The sequence below is a fragment of the Buceros rhinoceros genome, unplaced genomic scaffold, assembly GCF_000710305.1.
Source record: "Buceros rhinoceros silvestris isolate BGI_N320 unplaced genomic scaffold, ASM71030v1 scaffold20175, whole genome shotgun sequence".
Taxonomy (NCBI): domain Eukaryota; kingdom Metazoa; phylum Chordata; class Aves; order Bucerotiformes; family Bucerotidae; genus Buceros; species Buceros rhinoceros.
The window spans coordinates 1-22196 of NW_010411399.1; the positions used below are offsets into that span (position 1 = coordinate 1).

The 22196-nt window shown below is 44.7% G+C and overlaps 1 protein-coding gene across 1 annotated transcript; it reads left to right on the forward strand.

Annotated features, from left to right (window-relative positions):
* Positions 1-2279: 2279 nt before the first annotated feature.
* Positions 2280-19500, forward strand: ANKRD42 (ankyrin repeat domain 42; the record flags this gene model as incomplete). Its single annotated transcript, XM_010136017.1, has 11 exons — positions 2280-2443; positions 4022-4129; positions 4449-4568; positions 5158-5293; positions 8788-8988; positions 9977-10102; positions 11536-11641; positions 12255-12430; positions 12829-12955; positions 15600-15744; positions 19405-19500. Coding segments are annotated over 11 exons (1505 nt in total), but the record flags the coding sequence as incomplete, so codon positions are not given.
* Between the last annotated feature and the right edge of the window lie 2696 nt (positions 19501-22196).

Consider the following 22196-nt stretch of genomic DNA (forward strand, 5'->3'; position numbering starts at 1 on the left):
ACACGAAATACCGAAATTGTTCAGTATTCGCCAGACCACAGGGGCGGCGGTCAGCCGGCCCTCAGCCGGCCGGGCCCGCGCTCCCTGAGCACAGCGCCTGGTAGCGTGGCCTTTGCCTGCAGCATGGCTTGGCCGGGGCCGGCAGCCTCCCCTCGTCCCCGGAAGCTACTGCCGAGGCGTGCTGCCGAGGGCGGGGGTTGCTCTTGTATTACAGAAATACTGGAAAACCGAGAGTTGTTTCTTTCCCCCTTGGGCTTGGTGGTGGTGGCCTGCGCCGAGAAGCCTTGCAGTGCTTGGCCTCAATGCCTGTCCAGCTGTAGGTCTCCAGAGGGAGAAGGGAGACAAAATCCACTCTGCTGGCAGGCCTTGTACTTTGTTTTTCTTACGGATTTTAAAAAAAATATATGGATTACCTTGAATTTGCTGCACTGGAACACTGTGTTAAACATGTCAGTACTCTGGCGAGCAGTGTGACTGGCCAGATCTTCCTCTGATGTAAGGCTGTGTAATTGCACTGAAGGCTGTAACCCTCGCTTGGCCTGATGAGAAAGTACTCCCTTACGGGGAAATGGTGTCCTGGTGATACTGCCTCTTAAACAACAACTCAAACCACAAAACATACTTAAATATTATTTGGAAGCATGTACTAGATGACCTCCTGAGGTCCCTTCTAACTGAATTATTCTGTGTTTCTATTCTACTGCTGTTCATACAGTATTTGGCAGGATGGAGTCCTGGTTCCTAGCTGAAGCCACTTTGCCCTGCTGAGCTGGGGGAGGTGGAAGTGGAGTGATACACAGCCGCAAGATCAAGTGGTGTGTTACACCACAAGGTGTGTTACTGTCAGCAGGGATTATTGAATCAGTTCCAGCCTCTTTTCCTCTCTGTGGCAACACCAAATCTGCCCAAGCACTATGACACTACAGATTACAGGAAAACAGGCACTGGTAAACTGCAAAGGCTGTTTTTAACCGTATTTAGTGCTTTTTTAACATGTCACATACTTGTTCATGCAATTTCTGGTTTATATTCTTTAATATTTTTTTATCTTAAATTGCTTAACAATTTTAATGCTACTACCATTTTTTTTTTCCACAGGTGGAGAAGCTGAGGTGCTGGTACCTTAAGACCTATATTTTCATGCTTGCTTGACTTGCAAAACAGTAGTCCTCTCTTCAAGACTTCTCCTAAGAGTGTGAAATCTAATCAAACAGTGTTAGTGCGATGACTACTCTGGAAGGTGATTACTAATTGTTTTAGGTTCCTCTCACGCTTGGCTCTCTGAAGTTAGCCCCCCCAGGCATTAGATCTACTTACATCACATATTTCTGTTTCTGAGTGTGGGCAAGATGTTACAAGGGGGTTTGGGTATGTAACTTCCATTGTTCCCAGTTGTGTAGTTAATTGATGGGAAGGCCTGAAGGAGAACACAGGTTATTTGATTCCATGGCCTGGTGGTGGATTTTGTTTTTTTTTACCTCACTGCTTCTATGTTTAGCATTTGATTGTGTGCTACTGAGGCCAGTGAAAATGTTGTGGAATTTGATGGGAGCAAAATAGCAGGCTGCTGGGTGATCTGTGACAGGGCAGTGCCGTAGTTCTAGCAAGAGAACTGCCCTGGATGGCTAATACATTGTGTACAGAACTTACCTACAGCAGCTTTAATCTTGACCTCAGCTTGTCCTGCAACCAATCTGCGTAGCTCAGTTGAGAGCAATGGCATGGTACACTCACCTGGAGAAGGCACTGGGGCCCTCCAGCGTGGTATGTTGTTTTATGCCAAGTCCTTGGGCAGCAGCAGTGGGAGTGCTGCCCTTTGGAGCACCTGGGAAGTGATGGCTGAGAGCTTGTTTACCAAGTGAGAAGCCTCGCTGGTGTTGGACTTGAAAATGTGTTTAAATGAGGGAGTTTATGGCGGCCATAGTTTTGGAAGAAAGCCAGTGCTGGGGTGGATGTGCTCCAGCATTGGCATTCATAGATGGAGTAGTTCTGTTTCCTGCTCTTGCTGTGCTTCTTGTCGTCTTCTGGGTCTTACTCTTTTGGTCTCTTTTCTGGGGCCAGAGGGGACATGGCGCTCTCAGGTTTTTGCTTATTGCTCTGAGAAACAGAGGGTGTGACTTAGGATTCCTGCCGATACGAATCTCAGTCTCACAGATTATTTCAAATGTTTTGGTTGGTTCCTGTGAAGCTGACATTCTGGTATTTCTTTGATTCATCACTTATTTCCTGTCCCTTAAATGTTGCTGAACTGACTAATGCCCTTTTATTATCCTCACTAGCTGTCAAGAAGAAGGAAAATTATGCCAGTGTGCATGAGGCAGTGAAAGCTGGTGATGTAGAACAGCTTTCGTCCATGATAAAAAGTGGAGCCGGTATTAATGATGTGGATTTACTCCACAAATTCACACCACTGCACTGTGCCGCACATTCTGGAAGTCTGGAGGTAAAGCATTATGTCAGTATTCAGACACAGCAAGGATTTTATAGGTTAAAGTTTTCCTTCTTTGGTAGAGGCTGGACAAAATCGCCAGCTTTGACAAGCTAAATCAATAAACTCTGCCTGTTTTTTTCATTCCATATATTCACCAAGAGCAGAAGTACGGGATTTTAGGTTTTCATTTTGCCTTTCTGAAGCCCCAGGCAGTTTATATAGTCAATGCTGCCAGACTTTACGGTATCAGTGATTTTCTTACTCTGAGTAGGGTGTGCCCTATGGCCTCCCTTCCAGACTCATGACCTTCTTTTGTCCCTATTGTGTTTTCCCCTTCTCTTGGGACATCTAGCAAGCCCTGTAAGGTGTGCAAAATGTTCTGGAGGTGATTGAAACAGGTGAGAAGTGACATGAAAACATGTTCATTCTGTTTACCAATGTCCTGTCCCATGCCTCATTCTTTATAGCAATAGTCCTACTACATTTTATTTTAATAATGAAAACATTGAATATTGATGAAGAAATCGTCAGGTGCTTGCAGGGATGTTTTGAACTTCCAGAAGGGCTGAGCTGCTGTGTTCAGCACAATGTTCACCTTCCCGTTGTAGCCCCCTTGTACAATCTTTATAGCAATCTAACCCTGAAGCAACAAGGCCGTGAATAACCATATAAAAATTCATGTCCCAAGGGAAAGAATGTAAAGTTCTTGCCAAACTCAGGAAGTATTAAGTGCAGTGCTGTTCCTGGAATGTACAGAAATTGTCAGGAAAATGCTGATCTTCATGTCATCAACCCTAAAACCAGATTGCTTACCCACCCCTTTCTGCCTCTATAAATTCTGCCATTTTTCATTTGATTCTCCTGCTTTGCAATCAATCTATTTGATGTTATTGAATTATCTGTCATCTATTTGTCACTCAGATCCTTGGTGGAAACTGTTGAGGAACCAGAGCTGTAGGCTGGCCTAAAAGAAGATAATAAATCATAATAATATATAATAAAAAGTTCTAACTGGTCCTCTAGCTGGTTTTGGATAGTCCTTAAAGCTTTCCATTGCAAGCAATAATACCAGCTGGAAAAAGGTGAATAAAACAAAACTGGACTTTGGAAGGATCTGAAGGGAGATGGGATTGCCTACATCCAAGGAGTCTAATAAATTAAATTTGGCATTAAATTTGGTTCATGGTATTTTTCCTGCCAGAAATTTTATCTGGAATTCAATCTGGAATTCATGTTTGCATGGCTTTTACCAACGCTTGTACTTCATGCCATGTGAATACTCTCACAGATTACATTTTAAGTCTGGAAGAGTAAAATTAAGAAGCCGTACAGTAAAATCAATGCTAGGGTCTGGATTAGTAGGTTATTTGCTCTATTGTACCCTTGGGTGAACCCTAGGAATTGTAACGTACCCGTAACTTCCTAATGCGCAAGTATCTGGCTGAGGCAAGCTCTGGGCTGTCGTAGTGCCGTAATGAAGTGTCCCGATCCTGTTTTGAAATGTAACATCAACTGATAAGTCACAGTTAAAACATGCCTCCAGAACGAGATAAGAATGGTTAAATTAAAAGCTTTGGTTTGGTCAAGCAGTGCCTTCACTGGTTGCTCTGGCACGGAGCTGATGTGACTCAAGTGACTGTGGGAGGCTGGACAGCAGCTCACCTTGCAGCCATCCGGGGGCAGGACGCCTGCATGCAGGTACGTATGTCAATATACGGACACTCACTCTCAAGTGACAGTAAGTGGGGCAGATCTTTGGTTTGGACAGATTCATTGTGAAGATCAGCTGAGAGAGCTCCTACGGAGCTATGGATATCACATCGTGATGTCTTTACAGCTGGAATCACGTCACGCTTGTGAAAACCCCTGCGCTCGTTTGCGCTGCCTGTGCAAACAGATTTATTTTGTGTAGTGTCAGGGCCCTGCGGTCAGCCCAGTGTTACCCTGGTGATCATCTTGCTGGGCAATGTTTGCTTTTTCAGCTGTGAACTGAACTTCTGCTTCGGATTCCTTTTAGGCTTTGTTAATAAATGGAGCAAACGCAGAAGCTCAGGATGACCGTGGGTGCACACCGTCACACTTGGCTGCAGCCCATGGCCAGTCCTACACCCTGCAAACCATACTGCGAAGTGGAGTGGTGAGAGACTTGTACCCGCGGGTCCCTAGCACAGAGCCAGTCTGATATCTTCTGCCAGTCAGAACTCTCCCTAGCTTAGACTCAGATTTAGGGCTGTAGATTAATTACTGTTGGTGAATTTATTTCTAGTGTAAATTTCCATTTTTTAATTGTAAGATACATTAGGGAGATGATCCAAAAATCTAGAGAGTAGATTTTTTTAGTGAGTAAACCACATCGCACCGAGGACATCATTAAATGAAGATCAGGTGCTGTGGTGGTCATGATTTTTTGCAATTGTACAAATCCTCTACAGCAAAAGAGACACAATCTTAAAAAACCCAGATGCATATTTCAGAATAATGACCAATGCAGTAATAGAAGTGGCTCTAAAAATGCACTTTTTATATGTGTATTATTTAAATAAACCCAAGAACATGTGAAAAGTACGTGTACGAGTGGGAACTGCAGGCATGGCATGAACTTTGAAAAACGTTATTTGATTTGATTTAAATAATTTAACACATTGAATAGCAGATCCCTATTTATAAAATTTGTCTTCTGTCTAAGATTCATGAATGAATGAATTAACCTGATGCTTTCATTCTAGAATGTAAACGTTTCAGACAGGAATGACTGGAAGCCTGTTCATTATGCTGCTTTTCATGGTCGCTTGGGGTCTTTGCAGCTTCTTGTTAGATGGGGAGCGTGTATAGATGAAGTGGATAACAATGGAAACCTCCCAGGTACATCAGGATAAATCATACAGTTTTTAACCTTTGGTTTACCATCGCTGCGTTATGTGATAATTGTAGCAAATGATAAGCAACGCACACCCACAGCATCTGCTGTTTGATTCCATGCAATCAACATGGTTATTCCATTTTTATAATGGTGGGGGGATTTATAAAACCCAAAGTATTTATCTGTCAGTGCTGTGTCCTGTTCACCAGCCGATGCTGCTGCAAGGACCAGAGCTCATGGGTGCTGGGGTGCTGGCAGGCCGAGCCTGGTTGAGAACGCTGAGTAGACGGACAACATCTCCTGTGCGGTGGTGGAGGGCCGATGGAGGTCACAGGAGAAGGAGGGCAGGTAGAGCAGGAGGCAGTTCCGGCTGCTATAGGCTCCTGTATTTGAATGTAGGCTCCTGTTTGAATTTGTGCTGGGCTGTAATGGCTGTGCCAGTGTGATGAGATTGTGGCATCTTCATCTGTAGGTTTTTGTATCCTACTGTTTCTTAAATGATTTGGTAAGACCATTGTTTTCATTTGCCCGTAATTTCTTCATCTTGATTTCTGGAATACCAGTATTTCTGTATTATCTGTGGTCTGTACTTATTTCAGAATCATGAGTGCAGTCTCTTTAGCACAAAAAATGGGCAGTGTTCGTTCCTTGCCCTTCAGATTTTCTCCAGTGTCCCTCTGCCTGCTGCCCCTGTCTCAATATCCTCTGTAAGTTGCATGTTGTTCATATCCTGGGTTGTCACTGCATTCTTTCTCTTTCAGCATTTTTCTTCTTATGGTTTGTCACATTATTTGATCCAAAAAGCATATTTTTTTCTCTATAATTTCTATAGAATTATATTTTAAAATCTTTTCTTAAAATCTTTTACACCTGTTAAGCACCACTTACCTAGTAAACTGATATCTGTGTTCTGTTTCCAAACCTGGGTCTTATTAAAGGATGCAAGGCTCTTGCATCCCAGCAGGACACCTGGTGTGTTGGCAGTAAGGGGTTATGGTGTTAAGCACCCTGGTGGCACGGTAAAAGACAGCTTTATTTGCACTGGGGAACACTTCCTGGATAACAGGCAGCAAGTGCCAGCACAGTTCTACTTAAATGCTCTGTATATACAGGTTAGTGGAAAACTAGTTTTGTTGTTATTTTGACATCTACAGAAGTTTGATCCTCCAGCCTTTGTTCTGTTTCATTTGATCATATTGTCATCCAAAGGAAAGAAAATGCTTTGGAACGTTGCTAGGAAAAGATGAACAGAAGTGGTGTGCTGTACAGACCAGCTTTTCCTCAGCTTGTGAGACAGTGAAATGAACTTAAATCATCTTTACATACTTCAGCTTCAAGATTAGCTGGGTAGTACTTCAGCTTCAAGATTAGTGCTGTAATCTTCCTAAGAGAATATTGGAAGAAATTTACTGAGGTTGCAATGCCCTACGCTTAAAAATAGGCTGCACCTTTTGCATGTGTGTGTTATAGCAGAGGCTTTACTCATCTATAACATGGTATTTTTTTCATTCTATTTGTTTTGGAAGAACTGTGGCTCATCCAACATACAGAATGGGCTGTGTTTATTAATTCAACATTTTGTTTTTTCTCTGTATTTGGTTTTTGGCCATATCCATGATTCTTTTATTGCTCAGTAGTTAAACCTGTTCTAAATATAATGTTAATTTAATCATAGGGCAACATCTGAATTTTTCACCAGCACTGTTTTTTTCACTTGAGACTCTGCGAAAAGCGAACAGTGTTAGCCCATTTTTATAAAAGGCAAGATGAGACACAGAGGAGTTGGGATGCCACCACCAACCACCCACTGCCTGTTTGTGATGGCTGAGAGAAGGGTTTTCAAAGTTCTCTGCACTAAGCTGCATATTTTGTGTTAAGTGTCAGAGCACCTTTTGGCTTTAGTCTCAGCTGCAAGTGCTCTGCATGTCTGAGGATGATATGGCACCGTTACATGCTGGGCACTAACTGCTGAGAAAGACACCTATGAGAAGCTCTTTTATGTGTCTTCCACAGCATCGCACTAAAACGGTGCAAAAAGACATAGACAGAATACAGCGCTTTCTTCTGTTTTCCCCTTGCCATCTTTGCAGAAAACATTGAGTTTTTCTGATTGCTTTCTGCACAGGACAGACATCTGATAAAAGAAAAAAAAGTTTCATCCCAAAAGGTGAAGTTTTACCCCCGAGGTTTTAGATATCTGAAAGTGGACTCATGAGGATTGAGTCAGTTTTTCACCAGCTGACTAGTAGTCGGTATTTACCTTTAACAAGGTACCTCTTCTTTCCCCTTTTCCTTGAGTAACTAACTCACTGAAAATCAAGTCAATGGGAAAAACTGAATTGATTTCAGTGAACCTCAGGTTTTGTTTTGTTAAATTTTAGCAATGATCTGTACCTAAATACTGTCCTCGTCCTGTAACACCAATATCCATCACCTTTTAAAGTAGTTATACTCCAGAAGGCTGGAGTGGATGGTTTGCAGTTGAGAGCTTATGTGTGCCAAAAATAAGTGACGTGAGGGTTATCTTGGTCCTGGGTACATAATTTATCAATTACGAAGATAATGAGATTCTTACCTGGAGACAAACTAATGCTTTTGCCTGTAGAACATCAGCCAGCTTTTACAGAGCATTTTCATGGAGTGGTAACACATAATAAGCATTTATTTGGCAAGTCCTTCCCGTTAATGGGACCAGAGAATACTACTAATTTCAGAATAATGAGCATGTGTTTTGAACCTCTTACTTTGTGACAGGCCCAGCACTGCAGTAGTGCTAAATAACTAAACCCTAGCACAGCCTAATGGACAGGGGAGGAGACACCTGACCACCACAGGGAAGCAGCCACTGCCATGGTGAGGTGGAGCAGCTCCTGCATGCAGTGACTGTCCACAACAGTTGAAAGAAAAAAATATATAACTGAAGTGCTGTAAATAGAAGCCTGTGTCATGGGATGTGCCTTCAGATACTTAACCCAGAAAAGTTAATGTCACTGTCCTCATTTTATAGGTGGGGTAACTGAGGGTATAATGCAGCTTGGTTGTGGTGGCACAGTAGAGGTGGGACTAAAGCAAAAATGGCCTTAACTCCTAATCAAGGACAGCACTTGCTGTCCCTCTGTAATGAGAATCCCTAGGACAGCGAAGTCAGATGACTGTTGAAGAGTGAGATTTGTGTTCATGGGGAAGATGAAACACCAGCAGTGCACTCTCCTAGCTGCTGTTATTCAGTGATCTCTTGGTAGTCCTGTGTTGTCTCCTCCAATCAGCTCTGCCAAGGAATCTTCTTTGCAGATCCTTGACAGCTTTCTTCTACCTCCTTTGCATAGAGATAGGAGCTGGACACCCCCTGTTCAGCTGAGGCTGCTCCTGCTTGTTGTGCAGTGCTGGATGGCTGAAGCGCTGGTAGAAGAGCTGGCTCTAGTGGTGACTAACACTGCTTCCTTTGGTGGGCAGCAGTGCTCTGCGCTAACGTGCCCCGTTTCACCTTGTGCTACAGCTCATCTGGCAGCAGCAGAAGGACACTTGCATTGCTTTAAGTTCTTGGTCAGTAAAATGGCCAGTGTCGTGCACACCCTGAAAGCCAGGAACGACCAAGGAGAAACTCCAAGGGACCTGGCTGAACGGTTCTACAAAGATAATATTCTGCAGTATATTGATGGTATGGAAAAAGAAGGGGAGCATCTAGAGACACAGGAAGGTGAGTATAGATCTGGATACTGTTAAAATAGTCATTGCCATTCTACAGAAATGCTTGGTTCTGAAAACTTGTATCAGCAGAAGTATAATGTTTAAATTACCGATATAAGGAAGAGCTGGTCTTTTCAATGCGTGTTGCATTTCCTGATAGCTCTAGAGTGGGATACTCAATGTGATTTCATAACTGTTGTAGGTTTACCCATGATCAGAACAAAACTTGTCACATGTGTTGCGCTGTGAATACCAAGTTGTCCATGTTGTTCTTAGATTCCAGCAGAGATGCAGAAAAATTGTAATTTTCCTGACTTTGCAGACTAGCCTGCTCAGAATCCCTTACTCACTTTGAATAGCAACTTAGCCCAGTGGAAATGTCCCACTGAAATTAGGGTTTCTTGCTAACCAGCCATAGTGCTACAGTCCAAACAGCCGAAGGACGTGAGTGTGGCAGGGTCTGTAAGGAGAACCTTCGACAGATCAAGGATAGGAGAACTGAGCCTTCACTGCTCTGCTCTTCCCTCTTCTAGCACACAAAGCTAGTTTTTTTCATTATACATATATATATGTCAGCACTCCCTGTCTATAAAAAATAACTAGGACAATGAAATTGTCTGTATGGGTAGTTTTTAAGCAAGAAGTAGAGATTTAGTTTATATATTTGGTTAGACTGTGGAATTCAAAATAGGCAAATGACTCCAGTTTCTACCAGTAATAAAACATAAACCATAAAACAGAAGTACACTTGCTATTTCAGGTTTATGCAATGAGTCTCTTGACTGTGCAAGATGCCTGTAGCCGTAACCATGACACGTTTAGTCAAGTCTGTGATGAACAGTGCTAGATACGCAGCTGCATTTTAACTGATGAAGTGTGCATTAACCTTGCTAAATGCAGCAATGGAGTGTGCTTGCATAAGCTGTGAGAGAGGCAAACTGTGGGAGACAAATGCGAGGATGTTTAGTGGAGTTAAAACATGTGCATTTCATTTCCAGTTTTAGCTTTCCCAGCTCATGTCGCTGCTTTCAAAGGGGACTTGTTAGTGCTTAGAAGATTAGTGAGAAGTGGAGTAATCAATGTTAATGAGCGGGATGATAAGGGATCCACTCTCATGCACAAAGGTCAGTAATTACGATCTGTGTTTCAGCTTGTTATTGTTTGATGCTGACTTGTTTACTTAGTTTTTCCAAGTGGCTTCTTATCAGATAAACTTGATGAAAAACAGCATCTCATTTCCCAAGGGCTTCACAGGGCAACCCTGAAAAACATATTTTGTGATGTATGTGTGCGTAGGTGTCACTTTAAAAACAAAATCACCAAGCTGAAGTCAAGAAAGAAGAGTTTGTATTAAAGAGAAAACAACGCCTAGACTGAAAATGAAATAGTTTTTGTAATCAGACAAGATGTGACTTTTAAAAGCACTGGCTAGCTAGGTGTATGAATGATCCGTTCTGTGGCTTGGGCCTTATTTACTGACCACATCAGTACTGTGGAGATGTGTGGTAAAAACCACAACAAAGTCACTTGGTAGAATGCTGTGAAGGAAGGTAAACTTCTGGTATCGAACACCTTGGTATGTAGTGGAGTGCCAGCATGAAAGAAAAATGGTCCTCTTTCATTTGGAGTTTTCATAGTAAAGACTGAAAGAAATAGGAGAGGAAAGAAAGAGTGAGGTGTTTTTGTAATATGCTTTTAATGGTATTTCCCACATTTCTTCTTTGACAAGATATAAATGGTAGAATTTTTAAAATAATAATTGAAATGTTAGGGGGAAATACTACATCTGGTAGTGTAATTTAATTTCCTTATCTCAGTAAGAAAAGAAACATGGCAAACATCCAGCGGGGGTGCTGTCAGGAAATTGATTTATTCTTCTTTGAGAAAAAACACTTAAAGGTTTCAGCTCAAGGTGCCAAATACTGAATGTGAGACATCGTTCCTGGCATCACATGGTATGAGTAGTAGCCATGCCAGGTCGCATGACTAGGCAAAGCTGTCTTAGGCTGCAGCTGAGGAGTGTGGCTTTGAGCATCTGGTCCAATAAATGATGCACCTGTAGCTGCAGCACAAAGCCCTGGCTTCTGTCCTCCATGAGACAGCACCATGCACCACAGACTGGGTCAGCCAGCAGCATCCCATCCACGGGACCCCAAAGCCAGAGAGGTGACAGTGTTTTGCTGCAATTCTCTGACATATAGACCCTACTGAGGCCTCATGGCAAGAGAGTGTGAGGCAGCAGTTATTTGTATGTTGCACACTCAGGCATGAGACTGAGCAAGTTTAGTTTAATTTGCGTCCAGAAAGAGTTGCCAGTAAATTTCTGAAACTGGGGAAAGTCACAAAACCACATCATTGCATGATCTTCCCCAAAACTGCATGTCCTCATCTGACTTGAGTATCTTGATATATAAGCTTCTCTTGAAATAGCATCTCCCCTGTGGTGTCTTAGTGCACCCAGCCTCTGGCATGTCAAATAATGACACCGGGGGGACACTGTAGGTTTGAAACACCTCAGTTGTGTGTAACTGACATGTGTGCACCTTCCTTCCCTCAGCTGCTGCACAGGGACATATCCATTGCTTACAGTGGTTGATTGAAGTGGGAGCTGACTGCGACATTACAAATGATGCTGGAGAGACTCCAAAGGATGTAGCCAAGAGGTAGCAGTACATATCCTCTAGCTCTGATATTTATTTACTTACTATTTATATAGCAATATCATGTCAGCTTTGTTGGAATTAATCCTGATTTTCAGTGATGGAACAAGAACAGATCAGGCCCATGAATTCCAGCTTCAAGTGTTAAGCAAAGTTGTATCATAGCTATAAAAGGTTTTAATTCTCACTTAATTTTTTTTTTTTTTGAGCAAGGTGAGACATCATAGATGAAAACTAGCTGATCTGCAAAAGGAAATTGTGAGCCTACTGGCTCACAGTTTGCTGTAAAAAGTGAATGAGAAATGGTGAAGGCCAGCTGATTTTTGCATTAGTAAAAATAATGCAGTTTCTGGTGAGATTCAGTTAAGAAATCCTGCAAAGGAAAAGGTACCTCTGATGGAGGAGTCATCGTCAAGATTCCACTGAGGCAGAGCTCATGCCATCAGAATACTACAGAAAGCAGATTAGCTGCTCATAGTTTATGTACAAACGCATCCTTTAATCCTGAACCCCCCTCTGATAAATGGGAATGGGAAGAGTTTCAGAGAGTCTCTATCACATGCATTTTTCCAGCTGATGGGGATATTTCACTGTAGGTTCACTGTTCTCTGTGCAGATTTGCCCAAATAGCAGCTGTGGAGTTTTTGACACAAAGAACTGGAGACAGTAACTCTAGTGATGAAGAACTAGATGCAAACAACATAGAGTTTTTTGAAAAACATGGTGTGGAAGGGAGCACAGATAGCAAAGAAGATTTAACCCTGGATAAAGCAGAGAAAAGGAACGGCCGCAGTAAGCACCGTCTTTCCATCTCTCTTTATTTGAAATGGTTGGTCTCAAGACATTACAGTCCGAGTTGCACAGTTTCTGCCAATGGCTGTGACTTTTTTCTGGTAAGATGAGCTGGCTGACGGGATATCTGTTCCACTGAGCATTCAAACAAATTGTGGGAAATCAGAAAGCATAGCAAAGGGCAATCAGAACATAACTGTTACACAGTTTTAATCCATGTTGGTGAAATCATTTTGGATTGCAACTTGTTTTTGAGACCTGTTTGCTGTGTGGGTGTCTGGTATTTGCTGAGCAGTGTGATTTCTGCTCTGTGTTTGTGAGACTTTTCCAGAGGGTTGGATTCCAGCATGACTGTCTTCTCCATGCATTTTACCCACTGGGAGAACTCTGTCTTATAGGAAGGGCCTATTGCAAGATTCAAGAACTTCAGCAACTTCTAGAAATTGCCTACAGCAACTACAGACAGCTGGGAGGAATAACTGAAGAGGAGAAGAAGATGAAAAAAGAAGAAAGGGAAGTTGAGAAGTAAGGTTTATTTGTCCTGCTAGTGTTTAACTGTGTGAGCCCTGTTTTAAAGCCTTCTTTAAGGCTGACTTACACTCAAATTGCTTTGGCCATTCTGTCTTTTCTACTTACTAACTTTAACCAGGCCAAAAAACCCCCAGATGTCAGCAATTTATCTGACCATTTCTAGACTTCGGCCACCAGGATCAGCACAACACAAGTGTTTGTTTGGGTCCACACTTCTTGTGCAAGATCATCTGTTCAGGTTTTCCTGCAGCCTGTGTGCAGGAGGTCCAATGAGTCCTGGCTGTTTGTTTGCACTGAGGAGACCAAACACGTGTGTGCACTTTTTAATAGATCTGAAAAAAGGCATTAGTCTTGGCATGGCTTGGATGGAAATGCACATACAGCAGAAATTATTCAATGACCTACTACATTTCTTTGTCAAGGGCAATATATTTCTATGCTCAAGAAAGCATTAGCTCATATCCAGACCACAGAAAAAAGAAATCTCAGCAAACCTGCCCTTGCATGTGAAGCACTTTTCATAATGTCTGTCTAATTCTTAGGGTCTTTAAATGAAAGGGTTCTGTTGGATTGATCAGGTGATTTGGTGGGCAGGTTGTCCAAGTTTCACAGAAAAGCCCTTCTGTCTACCGAAGATTTAGAGCTTAAACAGTAATGGAGCATCCAAAAGACAGCCCTGTCTCCACCTCTACTTGTTGAAGATTCAGCTGCCCGCTCTTCTCAGTCTCTCTAGATAACCATGTCCATTATGTGTTTGGGCCACTCCAAACCACTGTCTTTATTCAGTCACTGAGAGGAGACTGTATCTGGGGGGGCTTGTATGTCATCAAGAATACATCAGGTTTACCAGTCTGCGGAGCTCTGGAGCAGGTGATAGTGTCACAGATTGGAATTCATTCTACAGCCATAGATGAGCCAAGAAATTGAGGTCAGGATTTCTTTTGGTTCCAGATCACTCTTTGGCTCAGCCCAGGCTGAGAGTCCATCTTCCTTAGCTTGATGTCTGCAATGTAGATACCTGCATTTAGCTCCTTTTGAGACTTCTTGGAGCGATGTAGACACTTTCAGGGCATAATTAGACATGTACCTCAGGATGAGGTTCTTCACTTCTAGGAGCGTCTTCCTGCCTTTAAAGGAGGGGGGTGACCAGCTAGATGTTGATGCCTACACTGGAAGGTCAGAGCCATCTGTTTGCGATGATGGAAAAGTCCTTGCTAACTATTGGCAGGAATCAGGAATTAGAGTTCACGTTGGGTAGAGCAGCTTCTCAAAAGCTGGCAGTGCCTGTTAGAGGGCTCTGATAAGGCTCTTGAAGGGAGTTTGCTTTCTGTGGCATGTGCAGCTAAACTAGAAAAATTGCGAGGATCTCTGAGGGGTCTTTCTCGCTTGCAGATGCCAGAAATCATCCCTAGCTCTGCACTGGCCTTTTGAAATGGAAATAGCGCTTCTCAGCATCCCTACTTGCCCTTGTCAGGGTACCCACTTGTGGACAAACCCTCCAGATGCTTTTATCATATGCTAAAAAACCTCATTATTTAAAATTATTTAAGGACAATGTCATTTTGCTAGATTGAAAGCAGGAGTTGCTACTTCGGAAGGCTGCTGTAGCAGATTTTGAAGATTCCTGCTTTAGTCCAGGTTTTCTGGCTGTAAGAGGCCTGTTGTGAACCACTGCACAGGGCTTTGACCAGGCTACATTGCGTGGAAAGAATTGCCACCTTGTGTATGCCGCCTTTGTGGAGCTATGTCTCATTGATCTGAAACATGCAAGAAGTCAGCCTGTGCTCCCGAGCACTGATTTCCTGGCATAAGCACAGGGTGTTCTTACGGTGTCAGTAAAGCCAACGCAGCCTGGCAGCTTTGGGCTGCCCCTTTTGCTGAGAGCCCTCCTGCCGTGGTGTTTGAATCCACAGGGCAGAGTCGCTCTTGCCCCTTTACCAATCTTCCATTAGTTGTGCTAATTCATCCTGGTACAGAGGAGAGCCAGCGCAACTTCAGATGACTCCGTTGCTGAGGTCAATGGCTGTTATAATAACAACATATGTGAATTATGTCTCAGCTGACCAGTTCGAGGAATTGCAATTAATTTCGAAGCTGTTGTGCCTGTCGCCAATGAGATCTTATGCAGCTGTTAAGCAGTCAGTGCTTCAGCTTCCCTTTAGTAAGTGTCAGGCAGGCGTTCCTCATCTGTGGTTAAGCCAATCGATAGGAAGGAAATAGAGGCACCAGATGTAAACGAAGAAGCTGCCCTTGACCTCTCCAGAATCTCACTTTAATGCTTTTCTCCTTTTTGTAATAACTGTTTTGCTCCTTGGGCACTTCGCCCTCCTCCGCAGCTGGAGCTGGACCTGGGTTACCGCCTATCCCAGACCCCAGCGCCTGGCTCGGTGTGTGGGAAGACGTCTCCATCTGGTGGTCAGATCGCGCTCAGCACAGTGGAAAGCTGCAGTTCAGAGCTGTTGCTAAGGGTCTGGAGCCAGGAGCGCACCGTGTCTCCTCCCAGCACCGCTGGTGTGAGGAGAAGGGCACTTGTCTCTGGGACTAACCTGGTCCTTAGCAAAGGCACAGGACCACGTGGAGCAGCCAGGGCAGGTTGGGATGTGCTTCATGCTCTGTTTGTCTCCTTTGCTTTTGGCAGGGCTGTGAGGGAGCTGAAGGCCCAGCTGGAATATGAGCGAGTCAGGCGGGAGAAGCTGGAGAGCCAGCTGGATGAATACCGTGCTGAGATAAGCCACCTTCGAAAGAGCCTGGAGAAGACCCGCATCCCCCCTGCTCTTCCTGTGGTGAGTGCCACACAAATGCCCCAGATGGGTGGGACGGAGACTGCTGCCCGTGGCTTGTGCATGTTTGTTCTTCCTAAGATTCGCAGGCACAGTGTTAGGAAATACTGGAATAAATGTGCTGCCGGCTTTCAGCTTGGGACACTGAAGAAAGCAGTAGCCATTGTCACGTCCTGACAGTGTCACTGCTGTGAAAGGAGATCAGTTTCCCTTTGTACCCTGGCAGCACCAACATTCTTCATGAAAGGGAAGAGACTGATCCCTGACCTCCACGCTGCATATGCAGTGTCCGACACCTCATGTTGGCTGGTAGTTGGTATATGAGGCTGTGCTGGTGCTTCGGGAGAGGAGTTGTCACCACCTAAAGGATTACCCAGCCTTTGGGTGTGTAGGGATGGCAAGCCTGGGTTTGTAGATTCTGTAATCCAGAGGCCACACAGAGGCTTTATGTCCTCCATATTTCTCTACTTTATTACAAATTACCACAAATGTCACAAAAATCACCACCACCAAGTGCACTCCCACAAAATCACCTGTGACTATAAAGCGAATATATACATACACACACCAAGTGACTACAAGATGCTATCAGCAATCCATAGTTCAGTGTCAATCAATCAGTCACGTGTAAAAGCAACAATCAGTATGCTCTACCCAAGCAAGCGTGTTACAGGTTACCTCAGACTTAGCGTTGATGAAGCAGTGATCAATAGTGTAAGAGCTGCTGTGCATTATAATGATTGGTTATCTGTAAGGATCTATAATATGGCTCTGAAGTGGGTTAGCCAGATTTCAGAAGGGGCCAAACCATCCCAGAGGGGAGGACAAACTGATCCCACAGAGGGATTCAACCATCCCCAAAAGAGGGGAGGACAAACTGAACCCCAAGAGTGGGCCCTAGAGAGGACCAAGAAAATAACATCATCTTGCTTTAAAGATGATCCATGTCACAGTCTGGCATCAGCCAGCTGTCCCGAGCAAGAGTCCAAGAGCTCATAGAAAGCTCAGCCTGAAAGGAAGAGAAGTTCTCAGAGAGAGAGGCTCCATTTTGGATTAAAAATTAAGCCCTTTTTTAATCATAGAGACATAAGGGGGCAGAGGACAGCACCATGGCAAGCAGCCAGTAGCAGCTGATGTCTCTCATTCTCTGCTTTTCATCTGTAACAGCCAATAGGTGATGAGGTTTCTGTTCTTTCAGACCATTTCTTATTTTTCTAGACTACTTTCCACCTTTTCAGACAATAAATTGCCTTTACAGGCCCTCAGTTTTGCACTTACTGGTGGTGTCTCAGGAAGCCTCTGATTTCACAGCTGTACTCAGTGAGGCCAGCTGCACTTTGCAAGGCTGTTTCTGGTTCCCAGCTCACAGTTCCCAGGCTGGCAGATGTTTTCTCTTTCAGTATTTTTGAGTAGGCACTTTCTTCTGTTCCGACATTTCCCCCTCCTAACCAGGCTGCTTTTCTGGCTGCTCGCATCAGATGTCAGCCCCTGGTTTGTAGCAATTGCAGCACGTGTTGTAGGGTATTTCTTTTGCTTCAGAACTCTCCTTCAGAACTGGTTTGTTTTCCTCCCTTTTATGCCAGACTGGGAAGCGAGCTGGTGATGAACTGCAATACCCTTCTGTACCGTATTGCTGTGTGCAGTGGCTGCTTTCGGTGAGGGCTCTTGTCTGTTGTCTCCTAGCACCCTAATTAGCGAGCCCACTGACAGCAAAGACGATGCAGATAGATAGACAGGAACTATCGATCAGCTTAGCAGGCAAAGACAGAAAAACTGTAGCTTTTTTAAAAATCAGATCTTGGAAACAGTTGAGTTCACCTGCTGGATTTGGGGACAAGAGAGGTGGCTTTTCAGACCTTTCCCTGGCACATAACTCCCACAAATCAATGTGACAGTCAAGACCTCATTTTTCAGATCTTTGCCATCCATCCAGCCAGTTGCCTTGGGTGAGACACCCAAATTCCTCCAGTTTGTGGGAACTTGTGTGCAGTAAGACGGCAGCTTCTTCCAAGGACACGGCTGGTGGCAAAGGCTCATGGCCCTGCCAGCCTGGGCTGTTCACTGCTGTTCATGGTGCTTCGTTCAACTTCCTGACCATCGCACTGCCTTGACTGTGTAGCTGTTTGTGGGGCGCTGCTATAACCAGGCGAGGACTCTAGTCACTGACAATGTGAGTGACTTGGATTTAGCTGCTTCCTCTGCCTAGAGAAGCCCAGAAGACCATCTCATCCCCAGCACAACATCTGCTTTTCTGAGATGGAGCCATATTTGTTGCCCTGCTGGGAGTGGTGCAGTGTGACCGCTGTAATTCAGTATTCACTGGTCCAGAGGGAGCGACTGAGAGAAAGCTCCTGGAAAAGCCGATTATTAGGGCAGTTGTGCAGCAGGGAGGAGCTGGCCTGCGCTTCACAGGAAACATTTGTGTATTTCTTGGAGGAGAAATGTGGTTGCTGGGTAGAAGGGGTAATGTTACCTCCTTCTTCAGCCAGGTTTGAATGAGACCCAGATGCTTGGGGTGTCTCTACTAGATAACGGTCCTTTTCTGAGTGGGTTGTGGAGGAATGCTTGATGGATGCTCTGAGCAGGAACCAAGCTCAGTTTGTTACCATTTCAGCTGCATGTGGATTTGGCCACTGAAGCATGTAGAGTTTCTCAGGCCCCTTAAGAACAGAGGTGATGCCATCTCTTGGCAGCTGGGAGCTGCACCGTGTCCTGCTGCACACACTTGGAGAAGGGCAGAGGAATTTCTGCCCAAGAATTTCAGTCCTTCAGTTGCCATCATCTGATCCCAGGCTAAGGGCCACTGCAGCTCAAAGAGCGAGGCCCTCGGGTCGCTGCGGCACCCGTGTCACACACTAGTACAGGGTGCTCGCTTCACAGCTTACATTCGAACAAGCCTGTGTGTGCCTGAGCAATGCCATGTGGTCTGCCACAACCACAGTGTGCAGTTCTCATCTCCCTCTATCCCCTTTCACTGCTTTCTTCCTCCTGCCCTCCCTTGTAAGATTGTTTCTGCACCTTTCCTGCCCTCCTGGGTCTTTTTCCTCTTTCCTTTAGCCTATGCAAGCTTTCCCTGACCCCGAACACACACACACACACACACAGACACACACACACACTGTGATGCTCCTGCAGCTGTTTGCTTCCCACTGTATCCTTGGGACTGGTCTTTTCCACACTGCTGAGACCCTCGGGCCAGCCAGGTGCCTTCCTTCACCTTTGAAAGAAAAGTCACTTTCTGATTCCACAGCTCGCTGTAAGACACTACCGATTCTGCCCTCCTGCCAGGTTTTAAACTCGGGACAGCCGGGGCACACAGGGCCCATTTCCAGGGTGGAACAACAGCATAGTCAGTTTTGTACTAGCAGCAGTCTGGAAAAGCCGAGCTGGACATTAGGTTGGCTAGCTGGGACTGGAGACAACTTCCATTAAGGGAGGTTCACTTTCAAAAACTGCTCTGAGTGACTGCTACCATCAAGGGGCCTTCATGTCTTGACCCTGCTGTGACTGTCATCCCATGCCCTGGGACTGTGCTCTGCCCTCAGCTTCAGTTTGAACACGATGTGCTGTGGTTACTCAAAGCCACAGATTCTTAAATCCTGTCTTACGAGGTGGCAGGTTCAAGTGATTGCTGTTTAATGGCTGCAGTGTCCTTTGTTTCAGGAAGCTGAAACCATCTCCAAGTCTTGCAAAGACAAAAAGAAAGTGAAGAAGAAGCTAGCCAGCATCCCTGGAGGAGTGTTTGTGAGACTGCGCTGAGGGATGAACCCCGAGGGGCAGGCAGACCGAGGAGGTGAATGGCAATATTCTAGACAAGGCGAAGCGTTTGCCCAGCCCAGCTCCACAGAGGAGCTGGGGTTCTCTGCATGTCACTGAACTATTTTTTTAGTTCTCTGGGCTAGAAAATATTTTAAAATCAGAACAGCATTTTTTAGTATAAAAAAAAAGGCAGGAAGACATCTCTTCCTGTCCAGGTAATAGTTTAGCAACAGCTTTGCAAATTGCAAGGAGACATTTCAAGAGTTCACTGCAGCAATGTCATCAGCCCTCTAAGATCTAGGGAAAGCATCCCCATCTACTGTGTACTTTGTACTCCTACCTTAGGAGGAGAAAAAAACCCCAAAAGCACCTTACCTCCTAAATAATCAGGCAAGACCTTTAGTGTACAGCCACAGCCTCTGGGAGAAGTGCTCCTCAGCTGCAGACAGGTGCCAGGCCCCTTGGTTTTCATCTTCACATCACTCCTAAATAAGTGAGGAAGTGACTCCTTCACGAGGTGCCAGACCAACTGCAGCAGTGGGCTCTGAGTCTCACTGAGGGCTGAAGAGCTTAGTAGGTTATAGGACATGTTGTGGTTCAAAAGAGCAATCCTGACTGCTCCTCCATGCCTAAATGACTTCACATATAAAGATTTTAATCTCATCAGCTATTCTGAATTTCTTTTTCCTTTGTGTGTAATATTTTGAGAGTTTTGATTTCAGAAGAAATCCTTGCACTTAAAGGTTCATTTGCTAGTGTTTGAATCCTGATCTGTCCTCTCAGTTACCAAAGGAAACTTAATCTCTGAGAATTTCAAAGGTACTGAAAAAAAAAAAAGCAATGTTTGTGTGCACAGCCTGACAGAGAGGCAGGCTGACTAACAGCCTTGTTATCAGACCTGAAGAGCAGAAATTCAGTCTCTAGAGCCCAAGTCGGTGCTGGGGAATGGCGGTGGGGAGAAGCCGCAGCAGATGAGCTATTTCCTGCATTGCTGTTGGTGGTAAATGCTCATGAAAGAACAGTGCAAAAGACTAACCCGAGTCATTCCACATCCAGAGAAGGGCAATGAAGCTGGTGAAGGGTTTAGTGAACGAGTCCTGTGAGGAGCAGCTGAGAGAACTGGGGTTTTTAGTCTCAAGAGAGGGATACTCAGGGTAGATGTTACTGCTCTCTACAACAGACTGAAAGGAGGTCGTAGTGAGGTGGGCCTCAGTGTGTTCTCCCAAGTAGCAAGCGACAGGACAAGAGGGAATGGCCTCAAGTTGCACACCAGGGGAGATTTAGGTTGGGTATTTTTTTTACAGAGCAGGTTGTTAATCATAGGAGCAGGCTGCCTAGGGCAGAGGTGGAGTCCCCATCCCTGGAGGTTTTAGTCTCAAGAGAGGGATACTCAGGGTAGATGTTACTGCTCTCTACAACAGACTGAAAGGAGGTCGTAGTGAGGTGGGCCTCAGTGTGTTCTCCCAAGTAGCAAGCGACAGGACAAGAGGGAATGGCCTCAAGTTGCACACCAGGGGAGATTTAGGTTGGGTATTTTTTTTACAGAGCAGGTTGTTAATCATAGGAGCAGGCTGCCTAGGGCAGAGGTGGAGTCCCCATCCCTGGAGGTAGTTAGAAGACATGTAGATGTGGTGCTGAGGGACACGGTTTAGTGGTGACATGGTAACACTAGATTAGACTCCATGATCCTGAAGGTCTTTTCCAACCCAAACAATTCAGTGTTTCAAGAACCTCAGAACTTACAGCTTACAAGAAGATGGGTTTGTACACGCAACAGTTAGAACAGACACAAGTGACTCCTGGCCCCTGCTGAGATGCTGGCTGCCAGCACCCCAGCCTGCCTGACAAACGCCCCGGCAGCAGAAAAAGCAGCAGCCTCAACCCCCAATAGAACAACACTGTGACTCTTTTGTAAAAGCCACACTTGTACAGCCTGGTAATCTGTATGCAAGCCTCTCAGTCAGATAGCAAATATAAGGAATTAATTTATTTTCTTAAATGAAGATGATAAATAACTTAATGCACAGAATATAACAATTGGTGGGATACCAGCAAGTTCAACTCTACACAGAATAAAACTGGGAAAAAAAATTTACACTAATCAGTACTACATAATTCATAGCCCACACAGGGCTGACTCTTACTTAAAAGTTTAATCCAGGAAGATTAAAAAAACCCCATTATTTTATTAAAAGAATCAAACCAATCATATGCATTTGGACTCAGCAAGATGTGACCACTTCAGTTTTGGAAGACATCCACCTGCCATGTGCCATCTGCCGCAAGAGCAGTGAAGTCCTTGCAGAGGCAGAGGGGCCATCACCAGAAGTCAGGAGTGTCAGCGTGTCCTGTGGGATCACAGATCAGTCTGGAGGAGTGTGGAGATGGCAGGAGGATGACCACCACCACACTGGCGCCACTGAGAGGCTGACTACTTCCGTGTTACAAGCCAGACGCTATGCCCAGAAAATATGCGAGGGTTTACTGGAAATACTCTGCACTACATGAAGCAGGGAGTTAAGGGCACTTACCTGCCCCAGAGCTGTAACACGATTGCTGAGAGTGGAGGCATTTCCCCTTGGAAAGACACAGAAAAGTTCTCCCATTCTGTTGACCTCTGGGGTTACAGAAATTGCAAGAGATACTAAAAAACCCCATAAATCTATGGAGGCATTGTAGTTCTCATGAGATTTAAA